The 23736-nt window shown below is 40.2% G+C and overlaps 1 protein-coding gene across 9 annotated transcripts in view; it reads right to left on the bottom strand.

The window, feature by feature from the left end:
* The window catches only part of ARID1B (AT-rich interaction domain 1B), a 337378-nt gene that overhangs the window by 66118 nt on the left and 247524 nt on the right, over positions 1 to 23736 (bottom strand). For 8 of the 9 annotated variants that reach the window (XM_064447082.1, XM_064447088.1, XM_064447086.1 and 5 more), the window contains 2 exons: positions 19253 to 19342; positions 3031 to 3210 (listed from right to left, as the gene is read on the bottom strand). In XM_064447082.1, the coding sequence (XP_064303152.1) occupies positions 3031 to 3210; positions 19253 to 19342 (270 nt within the window). The remainder of the gene's footprint in view (positions 1 to 3030; positions 3211 to 19252; positions 19343 to 23736) is intronic. The other variant, XM_064447085.1, reaches the window with a different exon arrangement.

Raw genomic sequence — 23736 nt, 5'->3', positions numbered from 1 at the left:
CAGCATTCAAGGTTACAAAGCACAAAAAGGCAATTCATATTACTTTACCAGGAACAAAAGAGTTTTTAACTTAACTGTGAAGTTCTGAGGTTGTGGTTCAAACATATGCAGTAGTGGTTTATTTCTGTTATACCCAAACAGAACAGTTTTACTGCTGAATTGAGCAGGAAAAGTTAGGGAGACAGGATGCATTTGTGACGCGTTTTACTGATCCACAGGAAGTTTTTCTCTCCCCCAGTCTTAAAAGACCCAACTGACTACAGCATCTGACTGCTCTCCAGAGTGCCTTTAAGGGACATTTTGCTGTGGCAGCAGTTTGATGCTCAGGTCATAGACCAGAGTTTCATTAGCCCCCGAGCTAGATGTTGTCTAAATACAAACCAAAGACACTGTGTCTTTCAGTAACAACTTTCATTCTCACACCGCTTTTTTTTTTTTTTTATTCTTGGGGACAGGAAAATGCTGGGATTTAATAAAAAATTAAAACTAATGTTCTGTACTGCATGTTCCTGTGTTGTATCACAGACATGCAGAAGTGTGGAGCCAAAGCCATTTTTTATTTCTGTAGGAAATGGTTTCACAGGATTGGACTGGGTCGCCAGTACAGAATTGCTTCCTGGGAAAATATATTCTACTCTTATTATAGATCTAAGTGTCATGTAAACACATGAAAACCAAATAAATCAACCATATGCATGAAATGGGTCATTCTGCTCTCACGAACTGGGGGTTAATTCCTCCAACCCAAACTTACTGGTGTAGTCTTTACTATGGTGAGCAATTCTACTGCAGAGAAAGGACACTAGCCTTCAGCAACGGTTTTTGGGACAGCACATAGTGAAATCTAGCATTCAAGCTAAAAGCTTAATGTCACAGAAAGCTCTGGCACATACATAAAAATACAAGTAGTCCCGTTGAACTCAGCCTATGCTTAACAATATTCTGGAGTAATGCCTATGTGAACAAAACACGTAAAGCAAAGAAAATCCCTGAGAGTTATTCTAGTTCAATAATTTATTAACTCAGTCGCAACCCAGGTAATTTTTAATATATTTGTTATTTCGGCAATAGAAGGCAAATGGGGTCCCATTATTATATATTCATCATTGCTGGCGTATAACTGTGCTTTGTAAGAGCGAATGTTAAGAGATGCAATTACAGATTACTTTCATTAAAAATGAAAAATGCTATAAAAAACTTAAATCCCGGTAAATACATGACTTTGAAATATCACTATCTTCACCCCCAAATTTTATTAATGGTTACATTAGCCTGGTGAAAACATAGTATTCTTCTGCTCTATTTGTTACCTGTAGAGCTGAAAGTCTGCAAGGCCCTAATTTTATCATGACCAGTGCACGGGATCACTGGTACTCTCCAAGACCTGGCAGAAGAACACGCTTTTCATCCATCACACTATTCACCAGACCCTTCTGAAATGGCCTGTTAATGACAATGATGCTCATTTTCTTCCTGCCCCTCAAGTTCACTTTTTAATAGCCGTTTCTTCCTGACCACGACCCATAAAATCATTACATAGGCACTTTCATCTACAGAGGGAGGAAAAGAACTGCTGAACTCAAGCAAAAAAGAAAGTAGTATTCGGCGTGTTACTTAAATGCATTGATTTAGTACAAAAACCTTTCCATTCAATCAGTGTGGATGGCTAATGTTTTACTGCACTTGACACCCACTATTCCCATGGTTCGGAATCTCAGCAGCAGCAGTACAGCTGGAAGTCAGGATAGCACATCATAAATCCACTGGATTTTTACCAGTTAAGCTAGTTGCTCACTGTGCAGATAAAAATAAGCACTTGGGCAGCATTTTATGGCTGCAAAATGCTTTCCAAATAAAAGGAAAGCACCAGTCAACTGGAGTTAGGTAATTAATCTTCACACATGGCTATAAGGCATTACTAGCCCCATTTTACAGTTAAGGAAAGCGAAGCAGAGAAATGAATCTACTTGCCTAAGTTGAAAGATGGTGTAAAAGGCAGAGCCAAAATTAGACACTGGGAAATCTTGGCTTGTAGCCCTGCGCTCAGAACACTACAACAAACGCGACCCAGAGATGAAACAGAAAGGAACATTGCACAGGGCAGCCAGGCTCCTTGCAACCAAACGTCAGAACTAGTTCTCAGAAACTCCAGAGACTAAAATAACCGTCCTTGCTAGCATGGGCAAGCCACCGAGCCCTTACAGAATTTCCCATCACTGGGTCCAGTCCTTTTTGAAGATTTTAAGTAAGAAAGCAATAGTAGGAAGTGCTGAAATAGAAAAGCTTCTTTATGTACCTTGAAAGAAAATACTGCCCCTTATATATTCTGTGGCTTGACTTCAAGTTCATTAAACCCCTAAACAGATGCATACTTTATAAAGGTTATCCATTAAAGGCAAAACAATAGACAAGTTCAAGGTTGTACGCATTGAATGTCCAGGGGCAGAAATTGTGTATTCTATTTTTGTTTTAGTACTCCAACAATTCTGTCGAACAAGCGAAATAGAAGGAACTGTCCTCTCAATCTGAAGGGTTAGTTAAAATTCACAAACTGTAGGCATTAGAGCTCAATATTATGTTCCTACAGTAGCCACTGTATTATTATGCTCATTAGAAGGCTTTAACCCTCACAGTCACCACGCAATTTCAGATTGGCCTTGGGATTCCATCTAAGAAAAGAAGTCCTATTTTGGGATTGGTGTTGTGACCCTTATTCCATGCTTGGTCAAACATGGCCTCGTCGCAGAGATTACATGCTTCGGTTCCTAAACAATGGCCCTGGCAATGCAACAGATTCATCATTTCCTTGCCCAATTTAAGGTCACTATTTTTATACAGAGAAAGACGCTAATAACAGAAGCAGCTTCTTCCACAATGTGCAGCTCCACCTCTGAATGACAGTTTTGTTTGTTTAGGTTTTTTGGAGGAGGGTGTTGTGTGCGTGTACCTACATACGCTATTTATCTACCTAATATATATAACAAATATATATATATAAATTATCACATATATTATCAGCAAGCATTTTACCTTGTGGTCCATACTGGCTCATCTGAGGCCCATAAGTACCACTTGAATTACTCTGCTGAAAGCTACCGATTCCAGGATGCACCTGGCCTCCAGGTGAGGGGTGTGGTGACATGGAAGGTCCAGTTTGCTGAGGTCCATACTGTGACATTTGGGGGTTCCTTTGTATGCCTGCCATAAAACCTAAAGGGGGAAAAAAGCGCCAAAGCAAAAATTAATGTTCAGGTAACTGCTCTTCATTAATAAATCTTTGAAATTATAAAAGCCCAATCCTCTTTACTTACTTTCAGACTAAAGATACCCAGAAAACTGCTGCTGTTCATACGAACAGAAACAAATGCATCTCCAAGTCAGCACAGCTGTTTCAACAACCAAAACCTGTATACAAGGCTCAAAAACTTGTACTTGTAAAAGAAAGACAGGGCAGCCCTGCTTAGTTACAAATAACTACTGGTTTTAAAATTAAAACAATCTTTAGGAAAAAAAAAAAAAAGGCAATTATCTACATTACCTAATAAGTAGTAAGGAATTTGTTTGCTTGATGACTTACGTTGGGAGTATTGTAACTTCCAAAATTGTATGTTGCTACCAAAATGCATACCTTCAGCTTATAGAAATCTACTGTAAATACTCCTGTTGCCCGCAGACTCTCAGGATCTAAAACTTTCCTTTACATGAAGACTAGTCATACCAGCCAGAAAAAAACAGTCATTTTGGTGTGTATTTGTGCTCTAGGTCCTTCTTATGGTCTGTTCCCAGCACACCTCTATTGTATTCTCTCCTTTTTCCCTTTTGTAAATGTATTAATGAATCCCAATTTAATTTAAGGTTCAAAAGCTGCAACGAGAGACCTAGTGAAATGCTATAAAATCTAGACGCTTCATATAAAGGAACAGAACTAAGTCTATTAAATGGGAGAAGTAGAGGGTTTTGTGGCAGGGATTTTTAAGCTTTCATGAACTGGGAAAAATCCTGCAGCACTGCCCGTGAAATGTCTATGCAGGGATGCTGGTTTTCTAACATTTTACCCTGAAAGATTTTAGTGCTGCTTTCAGTGTTGAAGAGGATGTGCTGAGGAGTCAGCAAGGTCTGATTTCTGGAGGAAATTTGCTTTCTTTTCTCTTCTGCTTCTATATTAAATTTTATCTTCCCATTTCTCTGAGGCAAAACACGGGCGTAGTGAAGGAGGGCGTTTGCTCTGCCCATGAGCCCCGTGAGGCGGGAGACATGGTGCGCTGCTGCCCGGTGGGCAAATGTGTACAAGCAAGTCTGCATTTTGGCCCATCCTGCAACTAGTTCAGGCACCTGCGCTTTGAGGCCGCAGAGAGCTGAAGCGTTATTTATGTCCATTTCCCCTCCCCTCCCTAATTTTAGTGGTGTGCCTGTGGGGAGGTGCAAAGTTGAAAGCCAAGAGACACCTTGCCTGGCAGTGCTAATCACGCCTTTCTTTACTTTAGGGAGGGAACAGAAGAAAGGTAACAGTGAAACCCCCAGACAGTAAGTGGACAACTGGCAGATGCTGAAGGGAATATCAGAAAAAGAAAAAAAGAGAAAAGGAGAGAGAGGCGCAAAGACAAGTTGTGAAGACAGACAGAAGCAGGTGCCAGAAGGATGGAGAGGTGGCAGAAGGATGACTCTCCCAAAGGGCCAGGCTGTCCTCCCACTGGTTAGCACCAAACGTCACACAGACCGAACGCCCAATGCCTGACTAATAAGAGAAGTAATTTCTTCTGAGCCACATACAGACACATGATCCAACTCGTAACTGAAAATGTTGAGGTGCTATGGCTCCCACGACCAGGTGGCTCAGGGGTCTCTCTGTGGGGACCACAGCCCCAGCAAGCACACCCTGAACTTGAAAGACTAAGTTTCTCATCCTAGTGCTGCTGTTACTGACACGGTAGGTGCACTTGGTGAACGACCTTCCTGCCTTTCTGTCGGTCGGCCTCCCCATTTGTACACTGGTGACAGAGAGTTGTATGAAAGGGGACAGCATCCACATTGTAGAAATGAAAGGAGATCAGGCTTTGAGTGCAAACACATGTAAATGGTTTTCAAGCCCTCCAACAATCCTTTGCTATATAACATACTTACCCATCCACTAAAACCCTGTCAGAGAGACAAGCAGCTCAATGCCACAGGTCGTAAGGAGAAAAACCAGGAGCTGAGATGATCTTGCACCCCCTTGTGCCCAGTTCTTTTGTGCTATGAACAGCTCAACTCATGACGTGCTAAAACTCTACAACTGCAAGGTTTGGCAGAATATGCACAGAGTTTTCCTGATCTTTGTGCAAGCCCCAAGACAGGGGATTTGATTACACCTGAATTGCAAAGTCAGAGCCTGGCACCTGCTCTGGAGGAAGCCAGACCACACGCACTGGCATGCGGCACGGCAAATAACTGAGGACGACATGGTGGCTTGAAAACTGTACTGGTTGGAAAACTCTACGCTTCTGCAAAGGAAAGCTCATATGACCTTCTCTGCTTAGCTTTATTTTGAAACAAACCCCTCAATTTTTTAAAATAGTTCCACTCTGCGCACAAATCTTATTACAAAGCTTATGTCTTCTGCCAACAGTGCTGTAACTAATTTAGAAACCTAATACAATCGTATGTCTGTATGAAATAAATGCTTGCATTGCCGACACACATACACCATATATATCACACTCATGGGATCCATTTACATGAAAAATTTTGTACTGGTCACACTAGGTTTTTTATTATAAAGATAGTAAAGTTACTCCTGTATCTAGTACAGAAGTGAGGGTTTTCTGCTCACTGTGGGCCTTTTAATCTATATGAAAGTACTTTCCAAACACTGTGCTAGTGATAAAGGTTTTCCAGCCCAGTTATTATCGCAGGCAGTACTTTTCTTAACACCACAAGGATGGATGACACATTGAAAAGCTATTGTTTGTACAGGTTGTAGGGATTTCCAGTAGTGATACAGAAGGATTGCTGGTTTTTGAATCTAATGGAGAGCATGGACTAATGTCTAATGGAGAACATGGAGATCCTCAGTTTTAGCCAGCTCTGCTGTTGTCGGAAGGGCTCTTGGAAGGGCTGGAGTAGTAAGTGAAATAAATGTTTCCACTCAAATGACCTCTTCTTCAGAAAACTGAACACAACATCCATTTGTGATGCTGTGGAGTGGACTGAATGGCTATGTGTACAGTCATAAATAAAACTTGCCAGGACCATTCCCGGGCCGGAAGAGCAGTGTGGCACGCTTCTGTCCATCCAGCTAAACATTCCCACTCAATCCTGGCAGTCTTATCCATATGACTCCTGTGCACAGTCCCTTGTGCTGCCTTATCCATGCCCTGGGCTGTGGCTTAGGGAATGCTCACAGGCATCGGCCCAAACCATGCCATGGGGCACGCCAGTAATTTAAGAGCAGAAATAAGCATGTGATACTACTCAAACTCAAGCTCTGGCCTTAGTTTACAGACATGTTGATTAACACAAGAACGGAACAGACTCCTTAATAGCTTTTGACATGAGGCATAAGTTTTGTCATCCCAGAGGGTGTGAGACGCCTCTCAAATAAGATTGGCTTTGCTATCTTCTCTTGAGCATGGACAGGTAAAGAATTAAGAAAAAGGAAGCCTAAAAATCAGGAAGAATATCTGTGCCATACTGTCTTCTATCACTGTCTCTACAGTACATTGAGGCATGGCCTTAGAGTAGGACATGCTCCAACTTCCTTCCAGAGGGCAGAGGAGTCATTTCAGCTACAGATGCAATGTGGAGAAGGTGGTAAGATCAGGTCTGTACTGTAATCTGGATTCCATAACAAAAAGAGGCATCTATCCTCATCTACCTCCGTGAGAGCCCAGTAAATGTTCAGAGACCAGTGCACGAGTCTGAAGTGTTTCAAATATTTGCAGAAAGCTCAGATGTCTTAGAGAGAAAACAGGTTCCTGGTCAAGACGTTAACATTCTTGCATCATAAAGAGAAACCAACATACATTCTAGAAATCTTATCAGAAATGAAAGGGAGAAGCTGGCATACATTCATTTTTCCTTATTTACACACGTTTTCCCTGGCGTCCAACTTCATTTTATAACTGATACAAAAAGAAATAAATTTTCTTTCCAGAAAATTAGATCTAAGATAAAGTTTGCTTTTGTAAAGAAGGGAAGTAGGATTACATTAGAGCTGCACTGGAGTAAAGGCGGTAGAGTGATTAAACAGCCAGACTGCATCTGACATCTCAACCTCTGTGACAACAAGGTGGGGTTTTTTGTCTTTTAAATAAACTGCTAGGAAACAGCTATGAGTTAAGACTTTAAAAATTGCAATGGCAACATGCTCATCAGTGAACAAATCTATTCCCTTCCCTTAATATTAGTGATAAAAGAGGTACAGATGATGCTTTACTTGCCATCACAACAGGAGATTACTTACTGAAAAAACACTTGAGTGGATTTTGGCAAACTAAGCTATTTCAGGAGTAGCTGAATAAAGTGAGCCTGCCAGAAGTATTCTCTTCCTTTTTACATTAATGTACCTAAAGAATGGTTTTCTTTATTAAAACCCAATTTAAAGTTGTAGTCATCTTTGATTTTTTTTTTATTTCTAAATGGAACAGTAGCATACTATTAACAATTAGCACACCATAGCTATAATAAAATACGTTCGCATCTTCAAATAGAACATACATATGAGGTTTAAAAATGGTCATGTAGCAGTGTACTTCTTTCTTTTCAGCAAAAAAAAAAGAGAGAAAAATACAAAACTGGTAATGCTTACGGTAGAAGTGTTTCTACTCCTTTGATAAAGGAAAAGACAAAAATGAAGCTTCTGTTGTCCTATGGAGTACTAACATCTGGTAATACGCATCATATAGCTAATACCATTTATGATGCCTTTGCAAAAACATAAAAAAATCTTGTTTTTCCCTTATGCATATGTATACACAAAACAGATAAACAACAGTAAATTACTAAAGCTTATGCACTAAGGTTGTCTGAATTACACTGACCAATACAAAATCATCTGTTTATTGAATACTATCTCCTTAGTACTAACCATGAAAAACACCCACCAAATGTGCTGGGTGTTGCTGTTAAGTCTGAAATGGATTCTTCTGATATTTTCAAGTCTTGGCTTGAATATAAAAAAACTTTTCCAGGAAAGCAGGAGCTCAAACACAAAGAAAGAGACTGCAAAGTAACAAGTTATTGCATATCAGCTGATGGACAGCAACTGCCTACTGGCACACAACGCACGGTCAGTGAGGGGTCTTTTGATTTAGCCAGTAGCAGCGCATCGATTTTCATGAATGAATTAAACCTGAAAACATGTGGAACACTTACTCTTTTTAAGCTCAGGAAAACTTCAGAGTTTACAGCGATAGCAGATCATCATTAAATTACACACTTGATAAATAAAAAATGAGGAAAGATACAACTTGCATCGGTACTTTGTAAAAAAGAACTTACGTAAGGAAAAATACATCAGGCTACCTCTCTTTCTAGAGAGGCATGGTTAGTGACAGAGCATGGGACCAAAACAACCGAGGAACCCTTTGAGTAAGGAATAAGGAAGTTCCCCTTGTTCAAGGGCAGAAGCTAAAGAAGGGGCTAGACAGGCTTATTACTCTGAAAATCATGGAATGAGAAAAGCAGGAGCAGATTGGATCCATTCACTAATCATCAAATAATTAGAGAAAAGTAACACAAAATTATCTACTTACAAAAGCTCAAAAAAATTAAGTATGTGAAAAGATATATTTTCCACTACCTATAAAGGAAAAACTTCTGTGTGTGTGGAATCACACAAATTTCCAATGCTTGGCATGTTAGCAAGGCACTGGCCAGTACCCTTGAGAAAAAAAGAGCAAATGTTTGTACACCCATGACACAGTTTTTGGCAGACTTTCCTTCCTCAGACAGCCGTTTGGGTTGTTGCAATCACTGTCTCATGATTTTCACCAGAGAATACAACAGAATTAAGACGGATCTACAGCCGTGACTCCCAAACGTAGCTCGGCCACGGGTAAACAACACTGAGACAGAAGTGGCAGGGTAAAGCTAAACAAACGAAAAACAATATTCTGTGCTGTGGGTATAATAAAATTTGGCAACCTGCTAGCATGGCAGCATGCTCAGGAAGATCACAGCTAGACTGGAACTCTCCATAGTGCCCCCGTCTCAGACGACAAGGACAGCTCAGGAAGTCTTTGGACTGGTGAACCATGTCTGGGTTTTTGCCCAGCTAAATATGTCCACAGTCGGCACCTCAGAGCACTGCAAGGAAACATCCAACTGAACAAGGATCACACATTTATAAAGTGTTTTAGCAACAGAAAGAGTTCATTACTCTCGCATAAGCCAGGATCCCAGGACCCTAAATATGCAGTCAGGTTGTCTGCACAGACTGCTGATGGTACTGGAAAAAACACCTTCAAATGGCACGGTCAAACCTGGAGATGAGCGGCTTACAGACTGGAGGAACTAAGAAAATACTGTTGTGCCACTGCTTATGGACGGCCAGTGCTACTTGCCACTGGACTGGCAAAGAATGGCATGGTACCTCCTAAAGGGCTACTTAAAATATACATTTAAAAGGACACAGTAAGAGAGACTTAGATACTGGAAAAAATCTAAGCAGCCAAAACTTTTATACAATTCTAAACAAAAAACAGCAATGAAGAAACTGGGGAAGGTTTGACCCACGTACCAGAACACAACCCAAGTAAATCAAGTGAAACCATGTGGGCGGCATAAGAAAACTGGCCTCTAGAGCAAGCAGGCACAAGATTTCTTTACATTCAAGATAATGTACTTTCCTTAGCTCTTATTCTCACTTTCCAGAAGCCAGCCTCACTAAAATATGCCCAGCTGGACTAGTGACAGGACACATGAAACCTACATTTGTCATACATGGAACATCCAACTCAGTAATATACACTACAGCATGATGGGTTGGTGAGCATGAGTAGATCAGCTTGCACTGTAAACCTCATTTAGATGATGCAAATACTAATTCTCAATATTCCTGTCCAGTTAACAGGCTGGTAAAAAGAAAAACAAACCATAAATCAAATAAATAAAACACCTTCACAAGCAGATGGCAAACAAGATTCTGATCATTATTTAGCACAGCTAAGTTATAGTACCGCACCAATACAGTATCTTTGGATGGCCCTGGTATGAACCTGCTCAATGTGTCCCAAGCAGCAGGACTGACATGGGTAATACTTAGGTATTGAATACATCAGATCTTTGCTAATATCCCTGGTACTGAGAGAGCAGTTCTGCTGACAAGCAACTTGGGCAACTGAAGGGTAGCAGCATAAAAATATGTACTGAGAGAACTCACATAGGAGTTCTATTACACAAATTAAGAGGCTTATTCTTTAGCCTCTAACAAGACGACTAAGTAACTTTCTTGACAATAAGTTTTTTACTCATCTAAAAGCTAAATAAAGATTTTAAAATCCTCATTTCTTTCTCCGATCACAATCTATTTAAAAAAAAATCCCAAAGAGTTTTTAGGAGAAAGTTTTTATTGTTTCCCATTAACTGTGAAAAAAAAAAATATCTAATTTCTACACTGAGCCCTTTCTTTGGCCCACATAAAACCTTGTTGTCTTCTCCAAGTCCATCAGGGTGCAACTAAAAACATCCCAAGTTCTCTGGGCCAGAGTAACAGTGACATGATTTCTCTTTGGTACCTGGACATTTTCACGTTGGTATCTGCTAATAATAACTGCAGAACGACCACCACATTTCTTCACACCCATTCAACGAAGTATGTTTCTTTGCTTATGTGAAAGAGCAGTTAAGGAAAACATCACCTTAGCAAAATTGAGGCTTCCTACAAAGATCACTCTGGTATTTCTCCTTTCACGAAAGGATCAATGTTCTGTTTAAGAAAAAGCACTGGACTGGATTTAATTTTTAAAAAAAGTATTTTCTTATTATGCTTTAATATCTATCTTACAGTCTCCTCGCTGTTTATTTGTCTGACTGCTTCTCTTCACAATGTGAATAGCTTTGGGGAAGATGGAAACTAATGACCTAGCTAAGGTTTTAACCCAGACCCCCTAGTGTTTTACCAGCTGTGCTATTAGGTTAACTGGCTGAATCTCCTCTGTTTCCCTCTCTGATATTACAAAACCCGGTCTATGTATAGCATGGAATAATGTTTAAATTTTTCCCACCCCTAAACCTCCCTCTGCTACTGCCTAGCCTTGAAATTCATATAATCTATCACTGATAAATTAGAATCTGGGGAAGGATCAGACAGATTACCCAGATGGTAGCCAGGGAAGAAATATCCAACCTTTCCTACTGCAAACCTTCCGTAATGGTCTCTGATGTAAATTTTAAGTGCTATACTGAGGGCAGAGAAGGAAAGACATTTATGGAGATATTTTGATGCACAGACAGAACAAAGAAACATTGTTCATCCACCATCTTACACATAATTTGTTACTGTAACATGCCTTATACAAGATGCTTTTACTATGGTGCTCAGAAAATCAGGGTAACGGTGAACTGCAGTATAAAAGCACCCCGCCCCACCCTCCCAATTGCAGCACGTAGCTTGGGCTACTGGAATTAATCTGAGCAACAACATGAAAAAACCTGAGGAGTCTGTCTGCTTTATACGATCAACATTTTTCTAAGTTTCCCTAATAATATGCATACTTATGAAAATCACGGAGGAGAGCAAAGAAGGAATGGCATTTTTCAATGTGTAACGTGCAGGGCCTGCAGGCTTAAAGGTCTAAATTTCAGGTTTGAAAAATTTACCCTCCCTGGAGACTCCTGTTCAAAGGTTCCATGGATCAACTCAGACCTTCCTTTTCATGAAGTAAATGTATTGAATACCATGGGATATATATGTATTTTGTGGACAAGACTAAAATATACATGATGTGTCTTTCCTGTCTTGCACACATGTAAAATAAATAATAATATTTTTTAAAAAATGCAAAATCAGTGTGTTGTCCTCGGCCCCAAAATGCCTTCATCTTGATCTTATTTTACCATGAGTTATGATTTGACTGATTTTTCCTTTCCTTGATTTGCAGCTGTTCCCTGACGAGTGTTTATTCTGTAGCGTTTTGGGGTCCTTTGGGACGGAAACAACTATCCAGTGTTAGCTAGTAATACACACATATATAGATTTCAGCTCACTGCCCTATATATTAACTTAAAAAGACATAAAGGGTCTAGACCAGATCAGAAGTTCATTATTTTTAGAGAAGCTTCATAGAAAGGTTACTTATGTATGGAGGGAGCAGAGTCTCCTGGAAACGATGGTGCTGTTGAACCAGCAGACCACAGGCGGCTCCCAGTTTATAGGCCACGATGGTAAGCTGTCCCAGGGACAGGGACCATACCCAGTAACTCTACATCGAGCCTGGTGACAGGAACATTGACTGTCACTTTGTCAAGTTCTCCATCAGTGACTGCTTGTGGCTTATCTTGTTCCCTGAGCCCAGAGGCAGGGAATCTGACGCTGCCTAATGAAGTCAGTGGAAACTTTTCTACTGAGAAGTCTCTCTGCTGGCGACTATATAAACTCTCTCAGAATAATTCAATTCTGCTCCCTGATCTCAAAAAGAGAATCCCCAATTTAGTTTCAAAAATGAAATAAAGATTCATCCCCAAGTATAACAAGATTTAACATCAACAAGAAGAAAGCAATGACCAGCTGCTAGTATACAAAATTTACTTGGGAGGCCTGACTTGCGTTTTGATTGTACAGATATTATTATCTACTTCAAATCCTACTTCTGCAGTTTTGCTCTCTCCCAATGTGGCTTATCACATGTAAATCATACCCTCTCCTCCTTCGGGTTTTCTTACACATGGGCCAATACTGCTGTATATTTAGTGTAGGCCACAACTGATCAGATCAATCTAAAGATGAGACTGCCTGGTATCTGTTTGAAATCCAAGTACATTCTGAAAGCAGTATCCTGAAATGGCAACTGATTTCTTTAAGAATTAACCTGGTTTGGCAGTGTAACATAATTTCTAATACTTTAGAGCAAGAAAAGCAGGTCCTCCTGCAATGCTTGAGAGACAGACAGACACAAAACTATTCACTCCTACAGCTCAGAGTGAAAATCATTAACATTTTATCCCAAAGATCTTGATTACTAATCAAAGTAGACATATTGTAAGCTTTTTTGTTGTGCACTGCTACATGATGTAGTACAATACAACCAGGTATAAAAATGGGTGTCTTCGGTGCTATTGCGATTAAGATAGCAAAGAAAAATAGCGTGTATACATTTAAAAAAACCTGCTCATCAGACAAACACCGCATTTCAGCACACTACACTTCCACTTTTATAAACAAATTTAAAATACAGTGTCAAAAACCAATGACGGCCTGATCTTTCTGAAAGGCTGTTGATAAATTTAGTGCTCACTAAATCAAGAAACTAACATAACTTTTTGAGCCACCAAAGAAGCTCAGTGCATGGCTCTATTGCATGGCTCTTCCTTCACATACAGATCAGCCCTGTATGTTCCTATGCATCATGTTTGTATTTCATCACGTGACTTGAGATGAAAAAGAGATCTTCTACAGAGCTAGCCTTGCAATGAAATAACTCCCAGTAAAGACGTGTGACGCTTTCAACTAAAACCTGCTTTTCCTCCTTACATGACACACTTTTGTGTTGAGGGCACAATTCTCTAACCCCAGTTTTCTTGGTATGAAGATTTCCTCCCATCCTGGCATGGTGTTCCCCCGCACTGACCCACTTGGAGAATGCTATGTGCAGAGCAGGCACTCAAACATACCTGTGGCTTTGCACTCAGTGCATGTCTCAAGCATCTTTCTTTAAGAGCCTGAAACACTTCAGTCTACATCAAGTAAACTTATTACCAAGTCTGATTTAACCTTAAGTGGTGTCATCGTTAACATGGCAAGCAGGAGAATTTCAATGACAAGACTCATTTTATTCTCTAGCTCCTCAGTGCTCTGAATAGATCCCAAATCCCCAAATGAGAGCAAAAAACGTATTCTCAGGGAAAAAGTCTTTTAAAGATCTAAAAGCAAGCTACAGTATCTTTTTTGTTGCAATAAGAATTCTTTGATCTATTTTCTGCCTTCTGGTTTCTTTTTCAAGAAGAAAATAGATTTCAGGGAAAAGAATCTCTGTCATCAAATGTCAGTATTAAGCCATAAATCTGATCAGGAATTGTAGGTGCAAAACACCAGATTGGTATTCTGTGTCTCCACACAAGCAAAAACATTTATATTTTGTTAGAAGAAAATACATGACAGTGGAATTTATGTGATGACTGTGTACAAATAAGCATGCCCAGAAAACAGTTAAAGGGGAGAAAAATACCTATATGAAATCTAATGGGCAAATTAGGAAATTATAGTTACAGGAATTCAGTTGCTACTTAGTGTTTATAGGGAAGCACAAAGAGAACATCAAAATGCCTGATCACATCCCATCTGTTACTACCTCTTGCTGGATAACATCTTGGCTGCCAGAAAAGCTATTTAAATTTACTACATTGCAGCTACTGATAAATATAACTTCTGTGAAGATCTAATACTAAATAAGGGCTAGATCTGAAGATAAAGCTCACAAGCAGTTGTGTCAAAAAGATCCAAATTTTGCTTAGTACAACACCTGTACTCCTACAAGCCTGCAGTTTCTTACTCTCTTGCCCCTGTCTGTGATATGCTTTTAATAGAGCATACAACTGTACAACAATCCTCAAAAGCTGGATCATGTCAACAATGGAAAGAAATAAAGCTAGAATGGAAAGAATGACAAAAAAAAAAAGAAAAAAAGAAAAGGTACTGGGAGGAGGTGACGGCGAAGAGGAAGGCTACTATTCAACAATTTTGGGGGTGCTTACTCCAGGCACTTTCCACATAGATCTGACAGGCACAGAATGGTGCCATGAAACTGCCTCCAGCAATAGAATACATTTTCCAGCACATCACAGCAGCTGCAACGGCATCAATTCTGCTTGCAATCCATGTCCAAACAGAAAAGTTCTCAGTGGTCCTATTTCAGCATATCTCAAGGACTAATTAAATCCTCATTACTATCTTCTAATTATTCCAGTGCTCTGGGATTTCACTGAGCAAGTCCCCAATGGTGCATTAGATGAAAAGGGTTAAATAACCTGTGTTGATTTTGAGACTCCAGATCTATTTCAGACCTTTAGCATATCATCAGCATTATCATGAATATTTAACTACATACTGCTGTGAAAATTATAAGGGGAAAACAATTAAAGATTTTTTAAAAATTAATTCTGACCCATATACATTTGCACTAATAAATAAGGCTTCTTTAAGTATCCCCATTATGAGAGTGCTTGCTAGAGTAATAACGTGAAGTCATTAACTGTTTCCATTAAATTCAATGGTTTCCAGGAGCTCCCAATTCACTATTTTAATATAAGACTGAAACCTGACATGTACATATCCAACTGGATAAGCATAAAAAATACTACTTAAAAGTAGGTAAGTTTTCTAAGCTTTTTCAAAATTAGGTAAGGAGCCATTTATTTCTGCAGAGGTAAAAGTGCCTATTTTAACATTATTGTGACACATATTCTCCTATTAGTGTTTGCATCGGTGATCATTCCTATATGCAGATGGTCACCTCCGTAAGGTTACGAAAGTAAGAGTGGGAGTATAAGCTAACGGCCAGGGTCGGAGGCATCTTTTTCACATTGCAGCTTCAGGAAACTGATTTAGGGGGTCACTTTGGATATGCTGGGTTTCTGTGTGACCCATACAAATAAATTCCAACCCACTGAGCAGTTTTGGCTACTAAGCACATCCTCAAAGTGCGGCTTCCAAAATCCAAACAGCTGAGATAAGTAGGTACAGCTGAATATAGGGAACTCAAGTGACTGTGTACCTCAACTATTTGCTGAATGGTTATGACAACTGTGGCATCACCACTGCCCTTCCTCTGGGGCTGATGTAACTAAAGTTTATAAAAAGCTTTGACTTCAGTAAACATGAAAAATCAAAACCTTATTTTTGATCATAGTGACGAAAAATCAGGAGTAGCTGTATCAGAAACAAAGAGCAAAACATGCATCCCCTTTCACCCCAAAAGCATAGCAAGTTTCAACGTCTGGCTTAATTAGACCACATTTTCATGTGGTACCCCCAAGTAATGGTAATTGCTGGGATTCAGCGACAGTTAAATGCATGTGTAGGTGAGCAGGCATGGCTACTCCCACTTCTCAAGAGACTTCTGACCCTAGTCCCGCACAGCCTACTCCCTCTGTCTTCAGAGCTCTCCGGCTCTGACAGTCGATTAAAGTATATGGGACTTACTCCAAACCCCAGTACCTTCAAAATCATGTGAGCTGAGACAAAGGCTATGCACATAGAAGTACATGCAATTTCTTATTGCCTAGGTAGATAACACATGTTGGTAGAAATGAAAAAGTTTCATCATCTGGGCATCAAACAACAGCAACTGGTTACTGATTCTGGGACAAGAACAGAAGTGGGCTGCCTAGAATGGCAGGCTCCATTTACGCTGAGCCAGGTCCAAATGTCCTACAGCTTGAGCAGGACATGAAAAAATTTCAAATTATTTTTAAAAAGTATGCTTATTACAAAAAGTATGAAATAAGCTATATAAAAAGCAAGCTGAGAGCACAGAAGATCCAATCCCCCAAGAGATTCCTACTACTGCAATATGTACCTATGTTAGCCCTCTCCTCCTTCCACACACAGAATGTACATGTAGAAGTATGCTCATTGCTTCATGCTGCATTCTATGACAGGGAACGTATAGCCTTAGGCAGGCAAACATAAAAATCCCAGCTGGGTGCTGAGTAACCATGGAAAGCAGGGTAAAATATAATCAAACACTTTCATAATAAAATAGATAAGTGTAAACTTAATGGTTCAAGGTAGTGGTTTAGCATGCAGAAGTGCTACAGCTCAGATCCTCCTGTCAATCAAGCTTCACAATGTCTGGTAAATAACCAGTCTTGAGAGCAGAGGATTCTGCTCAAGAAACCATCAGTAGTCTTTTGTTCATTGAATTCTCTCTCTAAACAAGGAAAGAAATGTTATACAAAGTGCTAAAACAAACAACATTACCTTATCCTATGGAGGGTCTCTGAGTTTTTGTTTTCATTTTCTTTTTTTTTTCTTTTTTTTTTTTTGGGTGGGGGGAGAAAGTGTATCAGTAAGCCAAGAGTTTAAATTACTGTAACAGATGCCTATGGATCAGGTGTCCTTCGGAGCAACGATTTTCTGCTCAGGTTTTTATCAGTAAATGACAAGCACCTTCCCTTTGAGTCCCCATCACTCCCCCTCCTTCCTTTCTTCAAGTTCAGTGGAAACCAGTTCAGGCAAGCAAAGAAATCAACTGATGTAACAGCCTTTTTAAAAGGTGAAGTTTTCCATTTCAAAGGAGCCTCTAATCAATGACAGGGCGCAAAAGGGAATGCACGCATGTTTATGCGTGTATAGCACAGACTTTAGAGAAGCTTTGGGGAACATGTTCTGCAAAATCAATATGACCTAGCTAGTTACAAATTTCGTATCTGCTGCATGAAACAAACGACTTCTTGTAAAAGCTGGGTCACAAGGATCATGCATATTACACCGGATTTTGCATGCAATGAGTGCAAAACTTGCAACACTCCCAGATAAGTTTTCTGTAAGAACATACCCACAATTCTCACTCCCCCCAGCACAGAGGAAGAACCAGTCTAAACCGATCTGTAGATTTTTATTTCGTTTAATGTTGTTTACTTGTTTGACTTCCCTGTTACTGTTTTACTTTTGAATACTCCTCTGCCTCCCCTGACCATACAACGACCCCCAGTTTTGTTCTACAGCAGCAATGGAGAGGTTTGATCCTTCTAGCTCTGTCAGACCTGCCTAACTCCTCCCCCAAAGCTAGGCGAGGAACACACACTGCAGAAATAATTGCTGGGTAGTGTTACATTTTGTGCCAAGACCTAGTCGTGCAGGAAATGCATATATCTTTCTGAGATGCTTGGGCCTTCAAAGCCTCAGTCTGATCCATTCCTGTTGCCTTGTGACATTCTACCCCACAAAACACCACATATCTGTATTGGGCACGGAGGCCATTCTTTTTTCACCAAACATGTACATTATTATAAAGAAATATTAAGGGGAAAATAAGCCCCTGCACTAACAACTGCATTGAGTGTGGAATTGTGTGTTTCATGTTCTTGTTAATCAGCACACCTGGAGGAAGGGACATTCAACAGAGAAAAATAGCAAAAATTAAGACTCTCTCCTCTTCTTTGTGAGTCCTCTTAGCTCCTCCTGGATGCTATCCCAGAAATTTGTCATTCTGTGAGTTCAACTTGTTTCACTGTGAGAAAACTTCTAGTATTTATGGTATCCCCATATGGTGCTACTTGGAGTATTTCTGGTAGCAAGACATTTTAGGAGGGGCATTTCATAAATAACTTCATGTTTATCACAGTTATCATGTGTCTGTTTTGCAAGCTTGTCGCTGGCACATGTTAACCACTGCATGGACAGGATGCCCAGTTTACAGCAGTTACATATGGCCACGCAACAACGCTGTGACAACTATCTTTCATGAGCTACGGAGGAAGGAGGCGAAAGAAAAAGTGCTTAAAGTTTATAAATGGTCACATTAAGGAAAAAAAAAAGCTGTTTATTTTTGTAAGCACTTGCTAGGAAGCACCCTTTTAGAACAGTGCTGTTGCCTGCAAGGTTCTCCCTTGCAAGATTTCCAAATCTTTGAACCATTTGACCTAAATAGTTGATTTCCCTTTATATGTAAAGATATTTTTATTTCTGGAACTGGCTGGAGGACTAGGTATTGTGTCCATGCAAAGACATGAGAGATGAGAATTTTAAGAACAGCAGCAAAACTGCAGTGCTCATAGCTAGCACTATTTCTATACATCTTAATTCCAAGACAGACAACGAAAAGTTGAATTTTCTAGGATATGAATCAAATATTTACAGCAAACTGCCTTTATACTCCAGGCATTCACTGTATTTTGAGAAAGCCTTGTTTCCAATTATATTTTGGTAAAACCTGCTATTCAATTGCTCTTTCCCCAGAGAAGGAACCCCCCCCCGAGCCTTTTACAATGAGGACTGTCATTACTTTCCCTGGGAAAATAAAAGAAATACCAGGAAATCTCACATTGCTAATGTGCGACTTAAAATGAAGGCTGCATTTGGCACAAACTAAAAAAGCCCCAACACCTAACAAACCTCGGTCCTGTGGCATTGGTGACTGGCTCAAGGCAGGGTGGGAGCTGGATTCTGACTGGCTGCCAGGAGGCTGCGGTGGCATCTGACTGCCTGTAACACACAGAGAAAAAAAGGGAAAATAGTCTTGCTTTTAACATTGCAATGCACAAAACCAAGCCTGCTGCATCTTTCACCCACTCAACATCAAAGAAAGTATCAGCTGTATAAGGTAAAGACAGAGCTCAACAGGTCTAGCTTTTTTTCAGGTTTTTTTCCTACTTTTTCTTTTCTTTTTTTTTTTTTTTTTGTTTGAAACCCACGGAGGAAACATGCATAAACATATTTAGCAACAGGCATGGCGAAATGTTCAATTTCGTATTGAGCGAGTTCCCAACCTCACCGACATGATCCAATTTATAGCTGCAAATCTCCTGACACATATTTCTGTTAGAGAGTTTAACAAAATCCAAGTCTGCTGAACAATAGGGCTCATCCTGCCGAGCTTAAACTGGCCTCCAGCCAGGCAGACATGGACTGCTGCCAACAATATTACCAATGAAAAATTCAGTCAATACAAAAATGACTAACAACAACAGTTTAAAAATTATTTCAATGAATCAGTGGTTTTAATGTTATTTGAATGTCCACGTAGAATACGGGAATAAAGAATAATACGTAGGTGCACGTGGTGAAAGTGAAGCATGTTTGAAAGAGGTCAGACAGGAAAGGGGTATCTTATTATTCAAATAAAAGCAAAGGGAAGAGATTTGCCTATTATAATATCGATCCAGAACAGACAGACCCATTTTTATGGCCTCATTCAAAAGACACCCACACAGTTTATCCACTGCTGTCTACCCACCCAAAGAAGAAGAGCACTCACAGTGCTGTCTGTGAGGCTCAGGACACAAAATGTTCCCTTTTGATGTTACTGGATAGTAAAGCAGGTGCTTATTGCACTGATGCACGTGACTCCTCTGAGTCACCATCCAACACCGTGTCAAGCAGGGAGGTCCACGCTACCACCCCCCCACCCCCCGCTGCACAACACCCCAACGGCCTCGTGCCTAACAGCCAACCTGCCACAGCCTGAGCAGGAGCAAGAATGAGACTTGGATGTCTCCCAGGACTCCTCTCCACTACTGGTATGAGACACGCCTCCTCTTGACAGCCCAAGCGGCTTGAAGACCACCTCAGGTTAGGCAGCAAATACATACTTGACGCATTTAGACACTGTAGTGACGAGCACGGTACAAATAGCAGTAGGCAGATTTATATCCCTCATCCTCAGAAACTGCTCAGATTGTTTTCCGTTTGAAAGAAATGGAAAGAATAAAAACACAGGCAATAGATTTGTGCCTGCTGAGACTCATTTCCTCCTGCTCAGCAGCCGCCCCTCCGCAGTGGCGGGAGTGAGAATCCTGCGGCCGGTCCTGGCGCTGGGAGCTGGGCTGACGGGACAGGAGGGCAGCAGGGGCTGCTCTTTCTTTAGAGCGATGAAGGGCCCCAAGTTGGACATAAATGCAGCAAAGCAAACATGTCTGCTCTGCCCTGTCCGCTTCCCAGCCTCGAAGCAACTGGCTCTCAGCACCACTCTGAAGAAAGGCCAGATTGATAAAGAACAAAAAGAAAATCCATAAAATGTGGAGTGTAACCACTGCCTAGTCATTCAGATGAGGTGCATTTGCACTAAAAAACATGACAGTCGACATTACTGGGAGCAGCTGTGACAACTGTCTCAGAGATGCAAATGCTGGACTAGAGGCAGAATTGCTCCTCCAAAAGACCAAACATGCCACTCAGCGCCGGAGGCTTTGGGATCCACAGCCCATTCACGAACTCTAAGGCATATGACAATAATATTCTGGCTTATGTTTTGATGTCACTCAAGAGCGGGCTGTGGAGACGGTAAGTGCCTGCATTGTAACAAACAGTTTCTGCTTGACAGGAAGGATTCAGCGACTCAAGACTGTAAACAAACAGCAATTCCATGTTAACACGGGGCACTGCCACTTCCACTGTGTATGCCCGAGGCACCGCTATCAGACAGAATACTTCAAGTAGATCTGAACCTTGTAAGATTTTTACAAATACTTAAAAACTCACAATAATAAAGGCAGGGGTAGTCCTGACGGCACCACACAGCTCCCAGTGGGATCCCCCTTTAGGTGGAGGCATGGCAAACTTTCAGAGACATTAATAGTGCATGGAAGATCTATGCAAGGCAACACCTTCTGAATACATTTATACATGATCTTTAATTCTTTGCACTGATAAAAACTTCAGTTATCTGGCAGGAGCCTTACCCTGCACAGGCAGAGATGTGCAAGCATGGACCAGGAAAGTCAAAGGCTACAACAGTGTGTGTACAACACGTTACAAAGAAATCATTTTCATCTGCATCCTTAGGGAATACAGGTTCAGGAGTTTTGCAAATTCACTGAAATTATCAGCCTCTGCAAACATTAATACTATTTGATTAGTTCACTTTTTAAAGTTTATTTCTGCTTTTTTTTCTGTATTAAAAAAAGTTAAAATTTAAAGCAAAATTTTTGTTTCACAAAGGAAAGGAATTTCATAAACAAGACCAACTCTACACATACTCTAAGAAGTAACAAACTTGCAAGAGAAGTGGCCATTATTCTAATTATTGGTGGGTGCTACAAATTACCCAAGTGCTGGACATGAAAGTATCGCACCAAAATGTTTTCAGTTGAACTGCCATTTTATCCTTAGAAGTGATCTGAAAGGTAAAAAGAGGTTAAGCACCAAAATACCTTTGAAGACTTGAACTGAACTCTTAATTTGGGTATCTAACTCCTATTGATTGGGAGCTGATGACAGGACTTTAAAAACCTTTGAAGATCCTGTCTGCCATGCTTTTTAAGTTTCTTTGTCATGAAAAGAAATGACCTTAAAGATTTTCCATTTCTTTCCTTTAAATGATATTAATCCTTCTCTCTTTCAACCAGTATTGTAGTTGGGATTCTTGGAAGGCACTTTAAATCATGAACAGACTTTTGTATTTTATTAGAGAAGGAAAACTTCTACAAAAGAAAAATAACCTCTTTTCTTTTTAAACATAAATTCTACAGCTATTTAAGAGAGGGAAAAAACCCCAACAATAACACTGACATACTACTGCCTCCTTTGACCCAATGTTACATAGATGGAAGTTTAAACAAGGATGACCTTTTCTCATGTTTTGTGTAGCATTGTTGCCACATTGGTGAGATACTCCACCTGCCAAAACTTACTAACAGAGGAGCAAAACGGTATTCAAATTTATATAGCTATCTTGTAAAATTAGTTGTTAAAACTACCAAACCCAGCAGCCTATCTAATATTATGTCTGCTATTTAAGGGGAAAAAAAAGTAAAGTCAGTTGAAGAGGTGAAAGCATTTAAAAATGCTTAATAGCACAGTTGTAATCTGGTCTTCTCTTCTTTAAATGTTAGAAATGCTTTTGAACATTTTGCATGAGGCTTTGAAATCTATGCTTGAAATAGAGTCAGAAGAGACTGCACTGCACCTTTGGAAAAGACGGACTGAGAAAAGTCCTAAAAGGCGACTGCATTATGACTACAGCCATGAAATCTGCAGTTAAAGTGTAAAAAGTAAATTCCTTAGAGCCAATATAGCAAGAAAGAGCAGACCTTTAATATCCTGCTGAGGAGGGGTCCTTACAATGAATTACGGCCCAAATCAGTAACGTTTTGAAACATGCTGAGGGCTCTCTGCTCCCATCACTGTAATGACACTGGAGGATGCTCAGCAGTGGTACCCTCTAACCGGTTGGACAATACCTCACAGAATTGTGCCTGAACAATTGAATCAAGAAAGCGCTTCAATGATAGCAGGTTCCTCCTGGGAAATTATTAGTTAAGGAGGGAAGGAGGGATATCAGTACAGGAATTTTAAGATGTGTGAGGAACTGGGCAACAGGAGGGTGAGGGACTCATCACAGCCTATGTTGAAAGGGGAACATTAGGCTGGAGGAAAGGCAGAAGTTAAAGGTCTTGTGGGTTCTATTTGGGACAATTCTCCATCTAATTTAGGAATTCACAGCTAGGTCTGGATTAATGACATTGGCTGATTACAAAGTAGGGAATCTTAGTCAGTGCAGAATAGGACCATAATACTATCTAAGAAACTGGACCACCTTTTGAGTTGGAGTAACAAAAATGCAAACATTTATACTCACAGACCAGAAACAGGCCTTCTCTAACTGAAGAGCTGTAGGGTTATCAGTTAGAAAGGCGAGAAGAAAAGGAAGGAAAATCTGACCATGACTTGTTGACCTACAAATGGTTATAACCTACAAACTAACTGTTGTAACTAACCATTTGATTTCACCCTGAATCAAAGAAGCTTATTATTAGGATGAATTAGAATAATTGTTACCAGTAGAGGTAAGGGAACACAATGCCATTGCTGTTATGTCACTGGTTAGCCTTGACACAGACAAAACCAGAAAGCCTAACAGATAACTGGAATGGGAACCA

Source organism: Phalacrocorax carbo, chromosome 3, assembly GCF_963921805.1.
Source record: "Phalacrocorax carbo chromosome 3, bPhaCar2.1, whole genome shotgun sequence".
NCBI classification, from domain to species: Eukaryota; Metazoa; Chordata; class Aves; order Suliformes; family Phalacrocoracidae; genus Phalacrocorax; species Phalacrocorax carbo.
This window is presented reverse-complemented; position numbering and strand designations above follow the sequence as displayed.